A 13,708-nucleotide genomic window follows, 5' to 3' on the forward strand; every position below is an offset into this window, starting at 1 on the left:
GTTTGAGGCCAGCCTGGTCTACAAAGTGAGTTCCAAGACAGCCAGGGCTACACAGAGAAACCCTGTCTCGAAAAAGCAAAACAAAACAAAACAAAAAAATTTGATCTCCTATATACCTCACTGTATATAGGAAGGTTTTTCCTTCTGATAAGAAATTTGAAATTGATCTGTAGCACTCCCTATATATAACAGTATTAAATGAGAAGTATGAAAAACTCCAAAATGAGATTTTCTTGAGCCTTCATTTAATTAGCCTATTTTAACTAATTATGCATAATTTTGCATTTCGTTATAGCACTTCGAGCATGTATATAACACATTTTGATCATATTCACCGTTTTCTTCCTCTATACTGAGTGCCTAGGTGTGCATGGTGGGTGGAGCTCATGTAAATGTGTAGGCACTGAGTACTTTTCTTGACTGTGCTCCATCTTAATTGTTGAATACTATTTCTTACCAGACCTTGAGCTAATTTCATCTGGACTGGTAGCCACTGAGTCCCTGCAAGCTACCCGTTTCTGCTTCTCTCCATCAATTCTGTATGTTGGAATATACGACACCACAGTTGGGTTTTTTTTTTTTTTTTGAGTGCCAAGGACCTTAATGTAATTTGTCCTCTTGATTGTAAAACATGCACTTTATCCCCCTCGGACACCATTTCAGTCCCCTCCTCTTTTACACCAGCATAACCAGTCACCTGCTAGTCTCCATTACCTAGTGCACATAGCGGGAGAAAAATAACACTCCGCAGTGGTCTACACAATGTCCAGCAGGCTAAAGGTACTCAGTCTGTGTTACTCTCGCTCTCCTTCCCTTTCTGAGCCCCACTCTAGGTCCAACACAGCTATTCACAAAGGATTTCCCATTTCCAATCTTTCAGCTGGAGTTCTAATATGCCGTGCGAAGACTTAGACGTGCGTTAACTGAGTTTAGGCTGTGAGTTGCTTAAGTAAAGAAATTGCTCATGTATTTTAAAAATATGTATCATTTTATTATGTTTCATGTGATGCAAAATATCTACAGCAGCATAAAATCCAATTTCTCAAATGGCAGCCACGTGTCTGATACACACCTGAAATGATCGTCAGTTCCGGAAGAACAACAAAACGGCCTGCTACTGGCAGTGCCCCATCAGCAAATATTGGACAATCTTACCTCCAGACTTCTTTCACCACAAAGATAGAACACCTAACATTATCCAGCATCCCTCTTATCATTATCCTTTTGATAAAAATCTACTCAACTTTTCATCAGTGTTTTTTTTTTTAACTTTAACAATCACATTCAAGTCACCTTTAGTAATTAAAACCCAACCTGAAGGACAACCATGAATTTCCCAATGTGTTCACTCTCCTTCCCATCAGTAAGGACAGCTGCTATTCTGACTCTGACCTTGTTTGCTCTAAACAACCTAGGCTGCATGACGTGTCCACCCAATGTCATGCCCCTTGTGGCATAACCTGACGTCTGTCTCTGATAGAAACCAATGCCTTTGACCCAACATTCATGTGCTGCTCCTGTGAAAATCTGCCCTTCTGTCCTCTAATTCTGTGAAGATGTTGACTCAAGTGTAAAGCCAGGTAAAAGAAAAATGAAGCCTAAACTAGGCACTCCACACTCCAAGGAATTACTTTGGAATAAAGCTTTGAGACCCTCACATACCCTCTGATATCAGCTCTGCCGTTTTTCACGGGCAAAAAGTAAGAAAAAAAAATACAGTCTCTCTGCAACTGTTAGCATTTAGTCACGTGGGCTTTCGTTTGGGTTTAACTGATTCGTCTTCTGAGAAAAACAGGGCATTTATATAGTAGTTCCATGGTGGTGAGTCTTACTTTTAAAATAAAAACCTAAAGCAGTGTCATTTTATAGGAAATAAATTGAAATTTAAATGTTTCATGTGTTTCGTTATTTAATTTCTAGACAGCAACGAGTGCAAGAGTTTTCAAAAATGTGTGATTTATGTAACAAAAATCTGAAAGACAAAGTACCATATCATATTTAAACATTGCACATCACAGGTAACACTGGCCAGCTGGTGAGAGGAACAGGAGCATAATAACAACCAGAAAAGAGATATTATAAGTACAGGAAACAGACTCTAGAAGTTCTTCTGGATTTTCCTCACTGATGGACACGAGTGAGCTCGGATGTCATTATGTTTAGAAATGGCTTCATCCAGATCCAGCTGTACTCCGTTGATATTCGCTTCCATGCAGCCGTTGTAAAAGGCGTTCACCGGTGTGGCACTGAAGGTAATATCTGTAGAAACAGTGTCTGATGATTAGTCCAGGACTTCCGCATCTTACTTGTTCACACTTAGAAGAATTACTCAGACTTCACAATTCCAAACAGATTCCTACAGGAAAAGTTACTAATGTGGTTCTTTCTATTCAGCAAACATGCTATGCTAGGCATGGAGCTCAGCATATCACGGAGTCTTTTGATTTCATAAATGCAATCATTGTGAACCAAACTGAAGGGAAACGTTCGCACTTAAAAAAGAGAAAGAGCACATGATTATGATATTCCACATTTACTGTAAAATAATATATGTTGGTTTCTCTTTAAACTTGAGCAACATTTCTCTGATTAGTCTACCTCTTCAACTGGAAATTGTGGTGTCTTAGGAATCCTTTTTAAATGCCATGGCAAACAACTTTTGTATAATTTCTGGAATAAAAACTGGTTTTTATATTTCCCAAGAAATAGTTTCTGGCTAAGCATAAAAGCAAGTCGTAATAGGGGCTGATTTTTATGTGGTAATATTATCCCACAAAACAGTGATTTGGATTGTTCCTCAGTGAGTCATTTGAGGTCACGGTGCCTTCGGGCTTTGCTGCATTGGACTCGTCCTACCAAGGTTATTGTTTATTGTTTATGCAGCTTCCTTGTCTCCTAAGAACTATACAGTCCAAGACACCTTCCTCTCTTTTGGAATTTCTTGCTCATGGGTTTGGATTTACAGTGAACATTCTCTTGTGTGTCCTTCTCAAAGCACAATATGACAAAAAGAGATACTTCAAAATTTCTATCTTCAGCTTTACAAAACAGTTACAAAAGCTAAATGCATATTTTAGGAATCCTCTTCAAGTCTGGCTGATGTCACGGACATTATATACACATTATTTACGCCACAATACCATTACTCATTATGACATTAATTTATCCTAAGTATATATAAAGACTACGTAGTAATTATAAACAAAAATTAGTTTTTTAGAAAAAAATCTTTAAATTCAATTTTCTCTTAATTTTCATTCATCACAAAGAATTTACACATGATTAATTTGTATATAAGAAATTTATTCAAGCGGTGGTAGTGTACACCTTTAATCCCAGCACTCAGGAGGCAAATGCAAGTGGATCTCTGAGATCAAAACCAGCTTGGTCTACAGGATGAGTTCTAGTACAGCCAGGGTTACAAGCCCTTTCTCAAAAAAACAGGTTTAAAATAAAAATAGAAAATAGCTTATTCATTCGATAGTTTATCTTCTTAAATATTTCCATTTTAGTATCCTCTCAAGTATACCTCATTCTTTCTTTATATTCAACTACTGTTAGTGTTATTATAAATTTTGTAGTTTTGTGTCTTTTCAATAAATTCGCTTGTTGGATTTCCTACAATTGCATTCAGATAATTTGTGAGTAGCTCTCAATACATCCTTCATCAGTTCACCTAATTTCATTGCTGTCATGCGTCCGAATAACTAAGCAGGCTGGTAACATGAACTCTATGCCCCTTTTCTTCCTATAACATTTGAAACCCCTTTCCTTCCATTCTGCAAAATCCCAGAAAGGAGCTCAATGTGAGTGTAAAAATAAAGGTTACTAGGATTCCTGACATCAAACTCAGAATTCCTCACAGAATATCAAGAATTCTCCACAGGAGAATAATCTATGAGCAGCAGTGGAAAAAAAAACTCTGTGTCATTTTTTGACATTTAAAGTAAAATGTTGATGCCAATGTCATAGGTTCAATATTAAGTTAAACATGAACCTGAGTTTCCTCCAATTTTCCCCATTTTGAAAATGGAATCATCCCACAAAGCTATTAATGTCAGATGCCTAAGAGTTATCCTTTGCTTACCTGTATTTTAATCATGAAATTATATTGATTTTACTTCTTGATCTCAACCGGATTCAATGAAAGATGCTACGACCCTAATCCAGCTTCCTTATTGCTAAGTGAAGATAACAGTTTCAACGCCACTATTCTGAACAATAAAATAATTGAAACATTGGAGGACTGTAGTGGTTTGGAAAGGTTTGTCCCCAATAGAGTTATATATTTGAATGTTTGACCCACAGGGAATGACACTATTAGGTTGTGTGCCTTTGTTAGAATAGGTGCAGCCTTCTTGGATGAAGTGTGTGTCTGTAGGGGTGAGCACTAAGGTCGTATGCTTAAGCTCTGGCCATGGCAGAAAAGAGCCATCCTTTTAGTTGCCTGAGGAGTACCCTCCTCCCTCCGGCTGCCTTCTGTTCAAGATGTGGAACTCTCCGCAGCTTCTCCATATCTGCCTGCACACCACCATGCTTCCCGCCACTGAACCTCTGAACCTGTACCAGACCCAATTAAATGTTGTCGTTTATAAAAGTTGCCATGGTCATGGTATCTCTTCCCAGCAATGAAACCCAAACTAAGACAAGGATTCTATATGGTGTGAAGACTACCACGCACTGTACTGTGATATGGACACTATTATATGTACTGTGTCTCCAGGCTATCCCATAGCCTCTGGATTCAAGTGAACTATATGCATGTTTGCTTTTCCCACCCTGTATATTTATTCAACCAGAATTCAATTTGAAATTATATTGTTTATATGCAGCTACCTTGTTTTAAACATTGTAGTGACACCCATGTCTTCCACAACAGAACCCTAAGCCAAGTCTATAAGTCACCCATTTACCTATAGACTCATCCTGCACTACCTCCTTTTAATTATTTTTATACATCCTTATTGAGTTGTTTAATGTCTGCTCCCTCAACTAAACTTTAAAAGGCCCAATTGCAGTGACTATTACTCTCTGTTTATCTGGGTATATATTCTTAATTGATGAATTAAATGTAGAATAAACAAATATTGTATTAGTGATGAATAAACCCAATAAGTGTTGGCCTTACGATATTATGATGAGATTGAAATTAAATGACATATTTTCTTTAGTATAGATCACCAGATGCAGCAAAAGCCTCACTTTATCATTAAAATTATACACATTGCTAAAATGCTAGTATAAACTTCCAAAAAAAGTGTAAAGGATATTGGAAGCTTGTCTTCACTTTCAATGCCTCATTACTAAAATTCTGTGTTCAAGATATTATCTATTTGATCAAGCATGGCAATACATGCCTTTAATACAAGAATTCAGAGGTAGGTGGATTTCTGAGGTGAATCAAATACAAGATATTTGATTCAAAACATGTTTGTAGAACTGAAGAAAAATACCTGGAATGCCTCCCAGGTACGTGGCCACGGTTCCTTTCATTGCTTTGTCCAAGACAGCGAGTTGCCTTTGAAGATCTTTAGAGTAAATGACGTCTTTTCTAAGTGGGGTCCACAGTTCCAGGCCATTTCTGTTAACATTGCATTTCAGTTGGGATGGCTGGTCCGAGCACAAAGTTATGGCCTCTAATCGAGCCACCACTGAATTTTCAACAAATACCACAATATCCTAAACAGTAGAGCAAGACTTCATATAAACAACACTGAGAGCAAAGACACTTAAGAATGACTCTGTGCTTTTGAAATGCAAACCTAAATTTCACAAAATGACAGAGACTCTACATTTAAATGTAAAGTTGCTTAAATTTTTAACAATTTTCAAATATACATTAGCTTTACAAACTCTAGGTTTAACTAAGATCCAACGTATACTAATTTCTAAAGATTCAGTTATATCAACTGAGTTGTGTGGCCAAATAGAAGAAAGTTACATGTTGTGCCTAAGTCGTACGTATGTCTCCATAGCTCCCTAATTTCAAAAGTTACATATGAAAAAGGAAGAAGGAACTTTGTGTTGGAGAAAATTCGAGTGCTTTAGTATGCATCGAAGCAGAAAAGCTCCTCTGTGCCATCCATGCAGACAACGTGAAGACAGAGACCCGAGAAAGAGCCCGGCATTGTGAACAACACTTAGAGTAGGCAGCTGAAGAATCTCAAAGAAGAGAAGTGTTTCATTTTGCTAGAATTTTCAAAATATCCAACTTGTTAGGAGTGATCTCTGCTGCTAACTTGCAGATGGTAAAGAGGAATAGAAATTACACCAAAATAGACAGAGATGCTATGATACTTCTCATACTGTAAATGTAGTCTGAAATGGCCTCTTAGGTTAAGACATTTATAGTGGGGAGGGGGGGAGTCTATACTTACTGACTGCGGATTACTTAAGGACAGCTTTAACTTTACAGATATTAATATCCTTAACTCATTAAAAGAGAAATTCAAGTCAGGCATTTGGTGAATTCCTTTAATCCCTGATACATATAATGAGAATACAGTTCTCATTAGTAACTCTTACCCAGAAAGAATATATGGAAATATTGTGAAATAAATTTAAAAACTTCTGTAATTGGAAAGGAGATAGCAAGTGGATTTCTGTAAGCCTGTGGCCAGCCTGATCTACATAATGAGTTCCAGGTTAACCAGGGCTACATAGATAGACTAATGGGGTGGGGTGTACTGGAGGTTGCTACTCAACAGAAACTCACTTCATATTACACTCTAATTTTCAAAATGAATCCACTGTTTTTGCTTTGATTGTTTTTGTTTTGATTACAGAGTAAAGGAGGAATCCAATCTTGGCATAAATTTAAGCTGTTTACAAAACATTGCTGCAATGCATATGTTCAAGACATAAGCAGGAAGCTATTAGCTATTAGCACTACTAGACATTGGAATAGCATAGATCTCCTGAGAAAGGTTGTTTTTCTTTCTATTAAAGACTCTCCTGTTCTTTCTAATTGCAAACTGGAGAAGGAAAAAAGAAATCAAGTGGGATAGTTTCTGATTTCTCTTTTTCTGATGTACTCAAAGGATAAAAGATTAACAAGTGCAAAGAACAATTACAACTGTATACTACACTGCTTCAAGCAATGTAATGGTTTGTATATGCTCTACACAGGTTCAAGCAATATGATGGTTTGTATATGCTTGTCCCAGGGAGTGACACTATTAGGTGTGGTCTTGTTGGAGGAAGTGTGTCTCTGTGGAGATGGACTTGGAGATTTCCCTCCTAGATGCATGAGTATACCCAGTCTGTTCCAGGCTTCCTTTGGATAAAGATGTAGAACCCTCAGCTCCTCCTGCACCTTGCCTGCCTGGATGCTGCCATGCTTCTGCCTTGATGACAATGGACTGAATCTCTGAACCTGTAAGCCAGCCCCAAGATTAAATGTTGTCTTTTATAAAATTTGCATTGGTTATGATGTCTGTTCACAGCAGTATAACCCCAACTAAGACAAGCAGAGTGTTATCACACCTTTATTTTGTGTGCAGATGAAATCCCATATACCTCACAGACTCTTCATATGAGTAGAGTTCTATGCACTCTGTCATGTCTCCAAGCAGCTCGTATATGAGTCTACCTAACCAAAGCTCCAGACACACAGGTCTCTCAGTACTCCAATATCTCCTACTCCTTGGAAATCAGCCAACAAGTCTGGAAATAAATTAGGTTCATCTAGGTTAGAAATAGGGTTACCTGAGACGTTCCAGAGTGAGAATCCACCAAGGACAAGGCAAAGGGCACTGTGTCCCCAGAAACCAAAGCAAGCATGACTCCAGTGCCAGTGGATGGTCGGATATTCAAGGTCACATTCATTTGCCAACCCTCTGCATTAGTTGCGTTATCTATTCAAAAAGATAAATAGAGTGGAACAGAAAATGATTGCTGCAATTACAATTGAGACAATAATAATTAAAATTTTAATATAAAATTAAATAAATAAATATTAAATATTAAAATTAAAATTTATAATTATAAATAATATATAACATTCTAATAATACAATAATAATAATAATATTATTATAATCCGATTAATATTCAAAGGTACTTTCTGAAGTGCTAAAGGCTTTAATGCTTTCTCTCCATGATATATATTACCTAAGCAAAGCAAAATATGGTTGTTTTATTTTTAAATGCAAGTGGTGTCTCCACATTTCCATCCTTCCAAGAGAAAAACTCTGCACTGTGATGAAGAGTACTCCACACTTGCCATTTTCTCCTCTACAACATTTCACCTCATGCAAATTCACCCATGTTCAGACCTCAGCGTGGTCAGACCTCATAGCACAGATTTAGAAGGAAGTTGAATAGATTTTTCTGTATTCTTTCTAAGAAAAAATTAGGTCTTCGCACCCCACCCTCACTAATTCTACAGCAATGCAAACAAACAAAAAAAAAAAAAAACCCCACATATGTTCTGTATACAGGGAAAGAGAGATAGTATGAGAGAAATACTATGAAGTCCACAATTCGTTTTCAAATTAGGTTGGGAACCTCAGCTCTGTGATAGTCTTGTTTTAATATTTTAATCTTTTAAATGACTTGGCTAGTTATCTACCAAAGTGGAGGGCAGGCCATCGGACATGCGTGTCATTATCATCGCTTTGTTTTTCGAAGAAGACAATAAGTATTTACTGAAATTGTGTTTTCAAAGTATAGTCATGCACCACATAATTATAATCTGACCAATGACGGGGACAGATATTAAGTCTGTTCTGTGATGTTCACCAAAGGATGAAACTGCTCGGTGATACTGTGATGGTTAGCTTTAATCATCACCTTCACATAACCTAAAATTAACTTGGAAAAGATTCTTAATGAGGGAATATCTGCATTGGATTAGCCTCTGGACATGTCTGTGGAGGACAGAATGTCTTAATTAAGTTAATTGATGTAGGAAGTCGCAGCCCACTACAGGAGGCAGCATTCCCTAGGCAAGTGGTCCTAAACTGTATAAGAGTGGATATGTTTTCTTAGTTGTTTCTACTTCTGATTTTAGATCCTGGATGGTTTTGCTTAGCTCCTTCACTTGCTTGTTTGTGCTTTCCTGTAATTCTTTAAGAGATTTTTGTGTTTCCTCTTTCATGACCTCAGCCTGTTGACCAAAGTTCTCCTGTATTTCTTTAAGTGTTTTTTGTGTTTCCTCATTATTGGCTTTTGTATTCTCCTGGATTTCTTTCAATGATTTTTGTGTTTCCCTTGCAAGGGCTTCTAACTTTTGATCCATTTTCTCCTGAATTTCTTTAAGTATGTCCTTCATGTGTTCCTGTACCAGCATCATGACCAGTGATTTTAAATCCAAATCTTGTTTTACTGGTGTGATGGGGTATCCAGGACATGCTGGTAGAGGAGAATTGGGTTCAGATGTTGCCATATTGCCTCGACTTTCAGGGAGTGGGGGGCTAGAAAAGGGGAAATCATTTGAAATGTAAATAAAAAATTATATCGAATAATAATAAAAAAAAGAGTGGATATGTTGAGCTGAACATAAACAAACAAGCAAGGACCACGCATGCATTCTTTTCTCGCTACTCTTGAATATGGATGGGATGGGCTGTTTCAAGCTCCTGTCCCTGGGGCTTCCCTACTATGATCTGGCACTGTAAGCTGAAAGAAAACCCTTTCTCCTCTAAGTTGGTTTTGGAAATGAAACAAGACAGACACATTATTCAGGACATAGTCACTCATTAATGCTCACAAATAACTAACTAAATAAACCTCAAGTACTTTCAAAATTTAGTTTACAATATTAATTAAGTCTTCCTCATTTATTGTGAAGTAATAAATACATAACAAATTCCATATACTACTTTGATATACTCCATATGCTTTGAGAGGGTACAACGAATGAGGAAATGATTTTCATTTGGCTAAATATTCTTCCTTTTAGCTACATATGAGAATACACTTCTCATTGCAACTCTTACCCAAAAAGAGCATATGGAATTATTGTGAAATAAATTAAACAAAGTATTTCAAACTGATATCAAAATGAACATTAAAATGTGTGGAAGTTATAGCATCAAACATTAGTTACGAAGTAAGTTGGTTACAAATTATCCACAAAATAGCTTAAGAAAGTAATTTTTTAGCTACAAAGTAACTTATTTAAATTTCTTTTTTTCTGGAAAATTTTCTTTAGCAAATCAGGTTCTGGGAAGAGGGACCTCCAGGGACCATTTCTGGTCTCCTTTTTCCCTGAAAGGCCAAATAAGGAAGCTGGAAACTCAAGAAAGCCCCAGAGTTACAGTTAATGACAGTTAATGTCCTACTCAGGCAGGTGAAACTGAAATGAAATAGAGGAACTGTCTACCTATCCCTGGGGCATCAGGAAGGATAATGCTCTATTCAAACTGCACCTGGAACATAGCTTTTCTAACCATTACAAGGCTAATGCAAAGAAAATGCAGTTAACATCATTATTAGTGTTAAAAATAGAGTTCTTATTAGCAAGATTTCTAGTACTGGAGGATGAGCGATTTGACCTCTAGTGAGTAGAGTCTAGTTGGAAGTTGCTGAGTTCTCCCTTATTGCGCTCAATGTCTTGAACAAAAGGTCTACCTCACCAATGGCCGGCCAGACTAACCTTATGCCAGCACTGGCTATTTAAAACACTCCATAGACACGTTTAGGATAATTATACAACAACTGAAGGTAATTACTCAGCTCTGGATAGGAAGCCTCTCCTGCCAGGACTGTTTTGCTATCACAGCCCTCTGTGAATGACCCTCTGGATGACCCAGTAATGATTTCCACTTAGACCAGAGTAGGGGCTCTGACCCTTGACCGCCTAGCAGAAAAACTTGGAAGGCTAGTATTAAAGGGCCAAATGCTGTGTGTGATTGGTGGGAAGGCGCCTACTGTGGCTATAAATGCAGGCTGTCTGGCTCACTGTGCTACTTCCTGTGGTGTTGAAACACAAGGGCTAACAAAAGGCTTTTCTCAAGTGATCTTTTCTTGGCTACTTTTACCATCGTGGGCTGAGCCGGTAATATGAATACAGAAGTATTTCAAATAACATCAAGGCAGCTAGGTAGATGCTGTTGAACCTCAGTGGCTACAGGAACAGAAGAGTTGCCAGCAGGCTGAGCTGGAATAGCCTCCAGGCAAGCAGCGGCAGAAGTAGCTGAACAGTTAGTTAGAGGAGGAACAGGAAGTGGCAGAAGCAGAGAGGGCAGAGAGCCAAGGATGAAACTTAAAGGTTGGGAACAGCTAGAAAAGAAGCTCTGCAGGTCATGTTTGCTGGAAAAGTTATAAAAGCTGTAATACCTTTAGGAACAAAGGGTCTCAGATAGCCCAGAGCCAGGAACGATAACATCGGCTGCTGTTACTGGTTGTGGGATGGTGGAATTTCAACTTCCTGGGCTGTGATTACAGAATTAAGGATCCTAGTTCTCAAAGCTTGCAGAAGAGTTGTAACAACGCTAAATAAAGAGTGCTACCCGTAGCTGGGCTCTCGCTGCCACCATGTGCTATTATCCAACACTAAGGGGTGAAAAAGTGACCAGGATCAGGACCTGGGGAGCTTCTCATGACTCACTCTTGATTTCTAAGCAGGTAGAGCAAAGATCTCAGCTAGGCTGATGCTAACAGGATCTGAATCCCCACCCCCACCCCCGCTCCAGCTCCCCGCCTGGTATCTGCTTTATCCGAAGTAAAACCTGATCAGTAATCCACCCACCACTGAGACTGAATATTGCCCAGTCTGGTTCAGACATTCTATATAACTTTGGATTCCTAATTTGCACGAAAAGACCTGAACAGGAGTTATAGGCCAGAATCTTTCCTGCACCGATAGACCTACTATCTCTTTGTCCCAGGGGCTGCTACCTGGCTCACTTATGGTCAGAACTGCATCTTCCATCCAGCTGGAGCAGATATCCTGACAATCCCTTAGTGCCCAGACTCCTATCTACTGCTCCTGTACCCAAGAACCTGATTAGGTTGCACAAGTACTCACTACTAATATATAAGATGTTGCCAACTTAAGTAGAAATTAGGAAAGTAGCATTTAAAACTATAAAATTTAAATTTGATGAGACTGGGAAATTGTTTTGAACATGAGCTTTCTGCTTTTGGTAATTTTTGCCACTTTTAATATTTAGAAGAAAATTAAGTAATTTATGGACAAATAATATATCTGCAAGATCTTTGACAGAAAAAAAATTATTGAAAAATTCTCTCATACAAACACATTGCAGGATGTGCACTCAGTGATGGTTCACAACAGGATATTTGTAAACGTGCACACGGGCTTCACGATGACCCCAATCTAATGACACTTTCAACTCTACTTACAGAAATAACAATGCATAAATACATAAATAAATCAAAATCTAATCTCTAGTAAAGCAGCCCCGAACCAAGCAAAACTTAAATTGTATTAGTACACTTTTCAAAGCTATTTAAAAATAATATGTGGGGCTAGATGATCTATTTTAAATAACAATTTGTATGGCTCACACTTGTAAGGGTTGGACATCTAAAGAGCATGATGGCGGTTCCTGTGAGGCTTGGGGTCGATGGACAGACCATTACCTAGGGAAAGATCTCGGGAAGGGCATGAATCCAGAGAACAGAGTCCTTCATGAAAGGTGCTATGATAAAACCCAGCCCTCAAGTAATAATTTAAAAAATGGCTCAAATCCTCACTAAATTGATCGGTATCCCTCCGTATCCAAGGAGGAGGTGTGCCCATTTCCAGACACAAGTAGTATTCACTTCAATCTCTACTAGTGTATGTAAAATACCTACCCATAAACCAAAACATTACAGGACACATGAAGACACGAGAGAAAACAAAACACAATAAGGAAACATTATGACCAAGTTCCCATGAATACAGATGCTGCAAAAAAAATGGATAGATAGATGATAGATAGATAGATGATAAATAGATGATAAATAATAGATAACAATGTTTAAAACTAAATAAGTTTTTAATTATGAGTATGTGCAATGCTTAGAGTGAGGTATTCGACATGTGTAAATACACAGACAATTTCATCAGAGGCAGAAATTTTAACACAGATCAATGAAAATGAAAACCAATGCCTTCTATGCCTTGATTAGTGAATTCAAATCAACTGCAAAACTGGTCAACGGAACCAACCCTCAATGAATCAGGCTATATGCCAGTGAACTTTAAATAATAACAATAATAATAATAATAAGCATATTAACAGTCCATATAGTTTCCCCTACAGTACCTGAAAATGTTATAAGTATTTAACCACAGAAGTAAGACAATGCCTGTCATAACAGCTCCTCACTGGGCGATGCTAACAGAATAAATCATGGCTGTTTGTCAAGGGATGTATGTAATGATTAATGAGAGAAGAGAAACACAGCAGGCGTCACTTACTATAGTCTATGCTGAACTGAGCAATTCCGGAACCAGGGTAGTAGGAGCCCTTCTCCACAGTGAGGAAGCAATGTTTATTTTGTTTTCCTTCAATTATCTCCTTTGCACCTAAAGCCCCTTGCTTCATCAAATTCCAGCCTCGTATGCATCCATCCAGACGAGGATTAATCTAATACAACAAGATATAAGTCAAGGAGCAGATTTTAAACATATGCGGGAATGAAAATGGCTTTAATTGGTTATAGGCTGCATTTGGATGGAAACCCCTTTCTTCGATAACTTACTAACATACTTTTAATCAGATCTGATTTTTTCCTTTCTGATAAACAGT

General features: G+C 37.9%; 1 protein-coding gene across 1 annotated transcript in view; it reads right to left on the bottom strand.

Moving 5' to 3' along the window:
- Positions 1-967: 967 nt before the first annotated feature.
- Pros1 (protein S) overlaps positions 968-13,708 on the bottom strand; it is a 69,661-nt gene continuing 56,920 nt past the window's right edge. The window contains exons 12-15 of the mRNA XM_052158484.1: positions 13,378-13,546; positions 7,708-7,856; positions 5,454-5,679; positions 968-2,259 (exon numbers count right to left, since the gene is read on the bottom strand). Coding sequence (XP_052014444.1) covers positions 2,099-2,259; positions 5,454-5,679; positions 7,708-7,856; positions 13,378-13,546 — 705 coding nt within the window. The 3' untranslated portion in view covers positions 968-2,098. The remainder of the gene's footprint in view (positions 2,260-5,453; positions 5,680-7,707; positions 7,857-13,377; positions 13,547-13,708) is intronic.

This window comes from Apodemus sylvaticus, chromosome 15 (genome assembly GCF_947179515.1).
Source record: "Apodemus sylvaticus chromosome 15, mApoSyl1.1, whole genome shotgun sequence".
Classification (NCBI taxonomy): Eukaryota; Metazoa; Chordata; class Mammalia; order Rodentia; family Muridae; genus Apodemus; species Apodemus sylvaticus.